Source organism: Anopheles aquasalis, chromosome 3, assembly GCF_943734665.1.
Source record: "Anopheles aquasalis chromosome 3, idAnoAquaMG_Q_19, whole genome shotgun sequence".
NCBI classification, from domain to species: Eukaryota; Metazoa; Arthropoda; class Insecta; order Diptera; family Culicidae; genus Anopheles; species Anopheles aquasalis.
The window spans coordinates 9,439,289-9,449,790 of record NC_064878.1 but is presented as its reverse complement, the minus strand read 5'-3'; the positions used below and the strand labels follow the sequence as shown (position 1 = coordinate 9,449,790).

Below are 10,502 nucleotides of genomic sequence, written 5' to 3'. Positions count from 1 at the left end.
CTCATCTTTCTGGGCGGAAGGAAGCCGGACCACGACTCAAACAGGCAGCCCCAAAAAGGGTGCCATCTTCTTCAAGGAACCGTTCTCTTCCCTCGTTCTTTTCTGAAACGCTTCGTTTGCGACAAACACACGGATGGGACCCCTACGCTCTCGTATTAATTATGAGTCCCTCTTCTCTTCTCTGCTGCCCCTTGCGACTGTGTCTAACGTCTGCTGCCCTTCTTTGGATCCGTTTTGCCCTTTTCGGCGATAAAAGCAATAATAATGTAATGCTGCAATCGCATGCAGCACTCCACTGCACTGTGGACACCACTTGTGCATGCACCGGCAGCGGACCTCCGGTGATCCGGTTTGTTCGTTGCCGAGGAAGACGAGAGTGCGACAGTTTGCCACCGGTTGACCGGTTTCTAATTGCCGGCCCGAAAAAGGGAGAATCGAGATCTTCTGCTCTGTGTCTCGTCGCTGTGTCCGTCATAATTGCAGCTGCAACTGCACTCGTCGAGAGCATTGGCTCCCGTGTGTTCATTCGACAGATGAATCGCCGACAGATGAACCATCATCAACGAAGCTTGACAATTCCATAAGATCATGAATGTGATGTCCGTGCATGAATATGACGAGGTGCTCGACTCTCTTGCTCGTGGCGCAAGTTTTATGCTCGCGTGGAATTATGCTTCGCTCGCTCTCTCGTGGGTTCCATCTCGTGGGTCGGCCGAACCGAACCGATAGACCGCCGAATGGCGGAGAACCGGATTCTCGGAACTCAGATTCCGTGTCGTGTCAGAATCTTCCCGATCCCCGAGCGAGCGGTAGGTCAACATCGGACGGACAGCGGCGCAGCAGCAGCAGATATTGTCGCCGCGGCCAGTGTGTGAAGAGACCGCGAGAGCTGGACGAGCAAAACCAAACCAAAACCAGACCAACCTGCCGTGCGTTTGCTGTGTGCAAAGGTGTGTATCGTGTGTGCGTTTTGTGTAGAGGCATTCGGGGGCCAATTCTCGTGGATATCTTTTATCGTGGATCCACGTAAAGTGATGAAGAAACGGTGAAAACGATGAAATGATGTGGATAGCACTTCAGATCCGCGTGGTCTGTGTTCAGTTGCCTCGCCCTCGATCACGTTTAGACCCATAAAAGGGTCAGTGGAAGTTTGTGGAGCATAAGAAGCAATTCAGAAGAAGTCCCCAAGAGAGAGAGAGAGAGAGAGAGAGAGAGAGAGAGAGAGTGAGACGTTTGACCCTTCACGCACCACAATGGACGGTGGTTCCAAGGTGGACGATTGTGTGTCTGTGTTCTGTGGCCATTTCTGTGGGGCAGGTGCAGTAGAACGAGGAGCAGCAGGATGTGCTCTGCTCACCGGAGCAGAACAGAAGCAGATTAGCATAGCTGACCATCCGTCCAGTGCGCTGTATTTGTGTCTGTGTTTTGTTCCAACTGCAACTAACCGGTCTCCGAGTACAGGTGCTGGCTGAAAGAAAGAAAACATCAACCACAACGAGGACGTACGAGGACGATATCCATGAAGGACACGCTGTGTACGGTGTCCCTACTGAGAAGTACTGAAGTTTGAAGTCTCAGTTCTTCCACCGTAAAGAAGATTCGTTGCTCTCCCGAAAAAGGGAAGGGAACTAACATCAGAAGCATCTGCTACTGCTGGCGCTGGTGGTTCGCACGCGGTCACGAGGACACGTAGCAGTCCTGCGTCACCATCTCGCCAGTGCTGCTGCTGCAAAAGGAGCATCCTTCACGAAAGAGAGTGCCCGTGTGCGTGCGTGTTTGTGTGTGGTTACACGTGACAAGAAACCGGTGCTGGTAGTGGTGCTGTGTCCTCCCATCTCCCCCAGAATGGCAAAGATTTCAAGGATATCAATGTGCCTTATCACGCACCACCCTCAGTGAATACACGTCTTTTATAAGTCCCCTAAAAGACGTCTCCAACAACGTCAACAACACATTTTGCTCCTCTGCGCTTTGCGTGCGTGAAAATCGGAAAATTCTCGTCCCTCCAGAGTGCAGTGGACGTGCGTTGTGCGTGTGCGCGCGTCAGGCACATCCCTGGCGTGCGGCAGTAGCAGCAGCGGGGATGCAGAGGGCAGCAGGACATCGCAGCATCCCACGGTCCGTGACGGTACACCGCATCGGATCGACCGCTTCGCTCTCTCGCTCGCTCGCTCTCTCTCTCGCTCTCTGCGGCTCGGCTTTCGGCTTTTCCCCGAGATCGGAAAATCTATTGCCAGAGAGGAGCGTACACAAGGACGACGACGAGGACGACGATGAGGACGATGGACGAAGTGCTCTGGCGAGTGAAAACCTACCCCATGGTTGTCCTAGTGTGTGCGTGTTGGTGTGTGTGCTTGCGCGAGATGTCCATTCCCCCTGCACACCCCGTGTCGAAGGACATGCACACGCGTGCTTTTCGCCTTTTCGGCCCGAGATAAGGGACTAGGAAAAGCGTACTGGTGGGGTCAGGATTTTTCCATCGCATGGTGTGCGTTGCGTGTGCCATCCAAGGAGGCAAATAGGGGGCATAGCAACGGTGCTCCTACTGTGCGCCTGGTCCTGGTCGTGTGTGTTGTTGTCCCCCATGTCGTCTCTCTCTCTTTTCATCCTAGTAGCCTGCCGGCCTGTCAGGAGCCAGCGTTCGCAGGGCCTGCGTTTGACAGCTGTGGGCAGTTCGTTCGGTGTGGAGCGATTTATTTGTCCGAATTTTCCACGCTTTTCACCGGACCCCTCGGACTGTGAGTGTTGTTCGGTTTTATTAATTTTCTTCTTCTTCTTTTCCTGTCCCTTTTCCCCCACCCTCCCTAACACCGTAAAGCAGTGAAGCAAGCAAGTGAACGGAACAACGGATATCGAGCAGAAGATCGAAGCGGTGAGGAGAAAAGATAAGGATAACGTTTCGCGAGTTTCGCGTATGTGTCAGAGTGTTACAGTGCGTGCGTGCGTTTGTTGCGGGCTATCCTAGCAGGCCTAGACGGCAGAATCGGAAAGGATATGCAGGACGCAGTGGTCGGTGCGTCATCGTTCACGCTCGGTGTCGCTTCGCCAAGTGTTGTTGTCCAGTTGCTCGTCACGTGGAGCACCGGTCCGTGGTCCAGGGGTGCCAACAAGCGGTATCTGTAGCAGCCACCAAAAGGATAACGTGAACGAGAACGAACGAGAAACGGAAGGATTCGTTTGAGAAGGATGCGGTGAGGTGATCGATCGTCGTCCTGATCGATCGAGATCGTTGTTTTGGGTTTTCGTTTTGCTGCAAAACTATTCGTCGCGCGTACGCGTCCGTGTGCTTCCGGCAGTAGTGTTGTGCATGTGTGCTGTATGTGTGCCGTATGTGTGTTTACTGTGCGAAGAGGCATGAAATCACGTTCAATCTAATCAAAGTGTTGCATTATCGGGCCCAGCAAGTGGCCAGCAATCAGTGAGTGAGTGGTGTGGAGTGGTGGTGGTGCAGAGGAGAATCGAAGAGTTGAAGGGAAGCAGAAGAGTGTTACAGTTGTGTGTGCGTGAGTGTGTGTCTAGTGTATGTTCTCTAGATATTACAGGATATTACTTCTAGCCAATATTGCTTCTTCCGGTTGTAAACATCGAATTTTTAGATAGGTAAGTAAATGTTCATGTTAAAGTACAATTACTTTATGTAGTCGATCCCGGTACCATGCAATCAGGGGTCAATGGTAACTTAGTTTTACCAGAAATCAACTGCCTACTTGTATTCTTCAACATTAAAACACAAAACAACACAAAACTGCGAGTTCATCAACTGCTGTGCTGTTGGTGCTGCTTTCAATTCTCGTGCAAAATGATTGATGATCAGTAATGATCACAATTTACACAACACATTCACACCAGCCATCACCAGCAGAAACGAACCAAGTCGTATTCTGTCTTCGTCGTCATCGTCGTCGTCGTCGTCGTCCTTTGCGCCCCACCCCCCTTGCTTTCTGGAATTCAAATTCCACCTTTCGGTTTCCAAGGACAAAATTTCCTCCAAGGGGGTGGTTTTTTTCAACCCACTCCTCCTTTTGCTACGCAGCCTACTCGAGAAGATGGAAGTTGGATATAATGGGGGATAAATTTATCAAAAATAATTTTGGGCAATTTCCCATCTCTTCTCCATCCCGACCAAAGGACAACACGGTCCCGGTCGAGTCCTCGGTTCAAGTGGAGGCTAGAACGCCGAGCACAGTCCTTGCAGGTGCCCGGGAGGGAGGCTGCCCGCTCTAGCGACTCTATAAAAAACATTCTTACAAATTAGATATAATTCTTATCAATCTAAAGCATCACTTAAACACATCGGCCAGCCTGCCAGCCTGCCAGCCAGCATCTATTCTCCCTCCCTGTGTTTCTTTTTTTTTATTGTTTTGTTCGCTTCTTTACCTCCGTGGCAATCAAGCACCAGCATAAATGGCTTGCGGCAGCGCGACCCTCCGTGGTGCTCGCGCTCGAGTTCCTTTTTTAGCTTCTCTTCTTCGGGGAGGGCAACGCAGTTTCTTGTTTCTGTTCTCTGCCGTTGTCCCGTGTCCCTCTGGCACCCTGCACGGAGTGAAAGTAGCGGGAGAACACACAACGCACCGCAGGAGAGCCGCGAGATGCGTGCCATCGTGCCGAGGTATCGATGTAGCCAGCGGCAAACGAACCAAACAACAACAGCCACAGCCACAGCCACAGCCACGGCAGCAACAGTAACAGCCTGGGGCGGGTGGAAGTGAATAATATAAGCCTCCCGCGAATACCTTCGAGGCGAGCGTCCGTGGAACGCAAACTGCGAGAATTATGACCGAAAGGGAATGTGCGTTGTTTGGGGTTCTCGCCAGGCGCACAAAAAAAAAAAGAAAATGCCCAAAAGATGGTGTTCCCGGCCGAGCGATTTCGTACGAAAACCCAATTTTACCCCCGGGTTTGCCCGTGGTGTATTATATCCTGTTACAATAATATTATGTCAGGCAGCTCGTAAATAGAGACGACCGCACGGAGCGAGTATTATGTTGTCAGAATGTTCCGGATCCGAGGGACTAGAGCACGGGCAAGTCGGAAGTCCGGAACCAGTGTGGTTGAAGCAAATTATGCGTTCGGTTGCGTGCAGCCGTTGCTGTCTGTCTGTCTGTCTGCTGTGCGTGCTTTAATGAATTCAACAAACCCACGCTGAAAGTTTCATCGAAGCGAACCCGAAGCGTATCGAAAGACGAGGCATGAACGTTGTTCAATGAGTCTCAGCGCACGCCAACAGTGAAGAGAGAAGGTAAGCAGCGCATAATGTTATCAGTTATGCTGCAGCATGATTGACGATACGGGAGCAGCGAATTGCACGGACGGTTTGCGTCCTTTTGTCGGAAGACAATCGAAGAGCTGGAGCCTCACGAATGGTCAGTAAGAACGTTTGTATATTCTTGGCAGTGGATTCTTGTCTCAATAATCCAGCACTGTCTATGCACCGGCACGACCGACAGCGTGTCCGAGGCGACTTAATTGGGCTGCACATCATGCTCGGCGACATCATCTTCGATTCATACCGTCCGGCCTTGTTACATCACTCCTCGGAGTGGCCTGCCTCGGCAATAAAGCCGTCATTAGTAGTGCTGTATCGGGGATGTACAAGATATGTATCCCTTGCTGCTCCCTTGTCGGCGGCTGCTGATGAATTAATTTTAATTATGTCTCCATCGCTGCGGGCACATCATGAGGCCTCCATCCAGCAGCCGTGGTCTGATGTTGTGCTGCTGGGCTCTCTAGTACGAGCCGGTACACAGGAATGGAGCATCATCAATGCTCCGCTTGTGACATTAGTGAAAGTTGCTGCAAATACGCACCAGAGACAAGCACGACAACGACGACGACATGTGGTGTCTTCATATCGTGTGGCCTAGTTTAGTCCTGCTGTCAACCCCTCTCTCTCTCGGCGTGCTCGCCTTGACGCAACGTACGCATCAATCCTCGTCTAATCCTGTCGGTCGATGCTGGAATGGATTTCGGTATCCTCTCAGCTGCACGTGCCACTCGAAGCCTTGGAAGCCTCGCTCTCTCGGTATCTGGAGAGATGAAACCCACAATTAGTACCACCCTCGCTTGTCCTGCTGATTGCGCTAAGCTCCTGTATCCCGGTGCTAGGAGCATCCTTGCTGTTGATGTTTGTCTGTGAAGTGGTACGTCTCCGTTAGGGGATTGTGTGCGACGCATTTTGCTGTCGAGCGGGGGAGGGGGGTTCTCCGATTTCAAGCGTCTCCGGTACGTTCGTTGTCGGTGACGCGTCGGAGCAGTACGGCATCTCGCGTACCGCTATCGAGATCAATCGTAATGTCACTGGCAGGTTTCCGAGGTAACCGCCAGGCCAAGACCGTGCGTAGGATCAAAACCTCTGTCTGATGGCGGTTCGCGTTTCAAACGTATCGATTGATCGATGCACGGCATCGCGCCGTGGTTTCCGGCGAAACCTTAATAGCGTCTTTAAGGGACAGGGAAAGGGAACGCGGCTCGTGATGGCTTTTGGAAGCCAAGGGGGGGCCACCGCCGCAAGCTCGTTTACTCGAAACGATTAGCTGTGTGGAGGATGTTGGTACCAAAAAAAAAAACAGGGAGTGGACCGCAAAAACACTGAACCGTCGTGCTGTAATTAAAGCGAGCAAGCGAGTTATGATCATTAGCTAATGACAGGTATCTTAAGCATTTCTCTTTTTTTTCTCTCTCTCTCGTTCACAGGAATACCACAATGAATCTTCAAATGCAGCTCATAAGACTTCTCACCGTAATACTGACAGGTACGTACGAGGCGATGTCATTAAGACTTTAGGGAACACTAAGAGCTCACCCAGACCAAACCCTTTTCTCGAGCGTTCACAGGGATGGGAGGTGTTGGTTGAGTTTGTGGTCTCCTGGAACGCATTCCATAGAACTGTGATTCCTGGTAAACGAGCACGAGCACGTGCTAGGTGGAAATGCTTTCACAGGTTATTTGGAGTGTTCTGACATGTTGAGCGTGTTGAGCACTTCATCCACCTGCACCCATGGCGTGGTTGTTGGCCGAGAGGCAATAATTCATTATCAGAAACAAATAGAACTGTTTTATTAAATATCCTGTCAGCGCCTGGAGGCAGTCAGGCAGGCAGAGCCCTTTATCCTACTTCTTTGAAGTTTTGCTAGCCACTGAGCGGCCGCTCTGCACACAAGGCCGTCAACCGTGATTGCATCGTTATGCACGAACCACCACCAGCAGTAGCAGCAGAAAGAGTAGCACACTTGGCTGAATGGTGGTGATGGCTTCTGGCTACACTGCAGTGCATGCGGAGACATTTGCCCTGGATTCTGATGCTGGTGCTTGTGGTGCGGCGATTCTTCATGCAAAGTTCATGCTGCTGCTGTTGCTGCTGCTGCTGCTACTGCTGGGAACCTGGGGACCCGTTCCTTAGAGCCATCGTCAGCTCTGAGCGCCCGCGTCTGACACAATGGGATGGAAAGTGCTGACAGCGTTGCGCAAGTGCTGCCTAGTGGTGGCAAGAAGAAGAAGAAGGAGGTGAAGATGTTCGATCCTACTGCGGACTAGTGCGGAAGCGCAAGACGTCCACGTTTACCATCGCGCGTCCATTCGCACGATGATGATGGCAAGATGCTCAAAGCCACGCCACGAGAGGGAGCGGTGCAGAGATGGGTATCAGGGCGGTGCAGACCGAGGTTCCGGCAATCTCGACTGCAAAATCTTTTATGCTAAGATGTGAGCTAGCAAATGGCGAATGCCACCGCAGTGTTCGGTTCGGTCGTCGGTTCTGTTCTCTCTCGCGCTCTGCGTTGCCCCCACATGTGTGGTGCCGATCGATTGCCAACGCATGTGTTGCCGTGGTGAAAAGACACGAGTAAAGAAATCCTTTCACGAAGGAGGAGGAGGAGGAGAAGGCAGGAGCATGGTTCAAGTAGACCCGCGTGACATAAATTTCCATCTTGCTCTTGAATTCAATTTACCAGCAATGTCTTCCACAGCCGGTACTGCTACCAGCATTCCCTTGATGCTGTAGCTACTATTGCCCCTGATTGCCCAGGCTTCTTGGCTTCGGTCCTTTGTGAGGAAGGAGCAGGCCAGCGCAGCCCAGCCCAGCCAGCCATCAAGCGATGAAATGCTTTAAAAGATACTTGAACTCTTGGTGAAGTTGCTCATAGGATCTCTTGACGAAATCTTCAAGTTCCACAAGCCGGAAGGGGATGGAGAGAGAGATTCGGGGGAGCAATTTATGCACCTATTGGCAACAAATTGTTCAACATGGCGCAGGCGATGCGATGGCCTGACATCTTGGAGCACATTCACTCCATATGCTTTAGCTGGGAAACGTTGTACAGTATCATTATCCGTTTGGCACCCTAGCTGCGTTTTGGTTGCGATACGATCACCGTAGGTGATGAGTTCAAATACCCTAGAAATGAAATCAATGAAGAGAGGTAAATGGCATTCAACATGTCTGTATCTTGGGCATCATAATTTTGGCAATATGTTTGGAAAAATGACATCACTTAATGTAGCTATTCTGATTTGCTGAAGTGAGTAGCTTCATGAATTGTTAAAGTGAACATCCTCGTAACGCGTTAGTATAAGGCGCGATGAGAACACAAAGACCATCAGCAGGTGTCCCATTTTTGTGACCAGGCGACAAAAAGTTCCGCATAGAGTCAATCAATATTAGATAGACGATTTTCTGACGCGAAAAACGAAGTGAAAAGACACTTTCCTCCCTTGAAAATCCGTTGAAATTCTTCTCACTCCGTCACACCAGTGTCGCAAATCAGCAGCAGCAGCAGCAGCAGCAGAAGAGGCATTCTTCCCACATCCTGACACCATGTCTAGGGCCATGTGACGATGACAGCTGGTCGAACACAGCGCTCCTTGAAATCCTTCAAGGCAGGAGAATGGGAAACGAGCAACCAGCTGTGACGGATAGCACCAGCGGTTCCTCAAATGAAGTTCTATTTGCGAACTGGGCCGGGGACCACGAATCTGGTTGCATTAGGGCGCTCGCTATCCTCCACTGACCGTGATAATGATCTGAAATCTATTTTCCTCTCCCACACATCACCAAATCCCTCCGGATCGGTCCATTCGTTGGTCCCTTTTCGATGGACAGAGAGGAAGAAGTCTTGGAGGGCGCTAGTTTCTGGTTCTTTTTGGTCGCTTCGTCGGTTTCTACTGATAACCCTGGGGGCATATTACGAATCGATACGCGTCAGCTTTGACTTTCCGGTTGGGTGGGGTTATTCGAAGTATCTTGCTGAAGGTCATGGAGATGTGGCTGCGCCAAAGGGGGGGAAAGTCACAACCCGAGTCGGAACATGAACCTTCGACCTACATCAGAGGGAGCAATTCGTTTGTTTGGATTGCTACTTCCAGGTATTGCAGTATCTCAATTTTACCTAATTTGTACCAAGAACTGGCCTTGATAGACCTGGTCATGGTATCTGCAGAAGGATTCCGCGAATCGCTTGAAGTTCATTACAGTGCCGACAACGACGATGATGATGATGATGATGACGATGATGGTGATGGCCACTTCACCGCAATCGTAATCCCCACCGGGAGCCCCCGCACAAGCCACACAAATGACCACAAATGGATTTGCTGCAAAATGCTACAAATGGATAGTTCGTGGTTCTTTTTTTCGGAAACGGCAGGCCTCGGAACGCCCGGAACCGGTTCCATCAAATGCTCATCAGATCGCTTCACCGAATACCAGCGTCCTGAGGGCCCAGCCTGGTATCTCCACTCCACTACGTGACTCTTTCTCTCACTCTCTCTCTCTCCTGGTCTCTAGCGCTCATTTCCATAATCCCGTAGAACCTATGCCATGGGGGGATTCTCCACATTTTGGGCTTCCATCGCTTGATTCCGAGTGTCAATCCCAAGGCAATGGCCGACATTCTCGGACCGGGTCCTGATCGCGTGATCGGCTTTAAACTTGGTGAGGGAAGGTTCGAGAGGACGGTAATTTGTGAATCTTGCACCAAAATGGCCATCCTTTTTTTTTCTCGCTGTTTTTGCCCCGGTGGGAGAGAGAGAGAGCGGCCCTCAGGCTTATGCGCATCCATCGCATTTGCATATTGATGATCATTTCAATTCGGACCAAGCGGTCGACATCAGACGAAGACGAAAGAAACAATTTCCCGGCGAGCTGCTGCTGCTGCTGCTGCTACTGATGGACACCCGGACCGGAACCGAATTTTCATAAGCCGTCCACCACTTAGCAGCAGTCCGTTCCCTATTTCACCCCTGTGGTGTAGCTTGTCCATTCCCTAGATTGACCTTTATGTGAAGCGATCTGACAAAACTTTGCCATCGCCATCGCCATCGGGCGACCCACCATTTGGCGGGGACACAAAAACGCGTGTCGCGCGTCAATCTATCTATCTGGCGGTGCGAGTGGATGGCTTCCGGTCGCATCTAGCATCCTAATTGGCCAGCTCAATGCTCTCGGTGGAGGGAAAAACTTTTGGAGACACTCAGTGGCCATTGTCTTCGCTGTAGTCTTCCAGCG

The 10,502-nt window shown here is 51.1% G+C and overlaps 1 protein-coding gene across 3 annotated transcripts in view; it reads left to right on the top strand.

The window, feature by feature from the left end:
- Positions 1-801: 801 nt before the first annotated feature.
- Positions 802-10,502, top strand: part of LOC126576073 (nephrin-like) — a 61,156-nt gene continuing 51,455 nt past the window's right edge. For 2 of the 3 annotated variants that reach the window (XM_050237178.1, XM_050237176.1), the window contains exons 1-3: positions 828-950; positions 2,822-3,600; positions 6,694-6,752. In XM_050237178.1, the coding sequence (XP_050093135.1) occupies positions 6,704-6,752 (49 nt within the window). In that variant the 5' untranslated portion in view covers positions 828-950; positions 2,822-3,600; positions 6,694-6,703. Of the gene's footprint in view, positions 951-2,818; positions 3,601-6,693; positions 6,753-10,502 lie in introns of all 3 variants that reach the window. The other variant, XM_050237177.1, reaches the window with a different exon arrangement.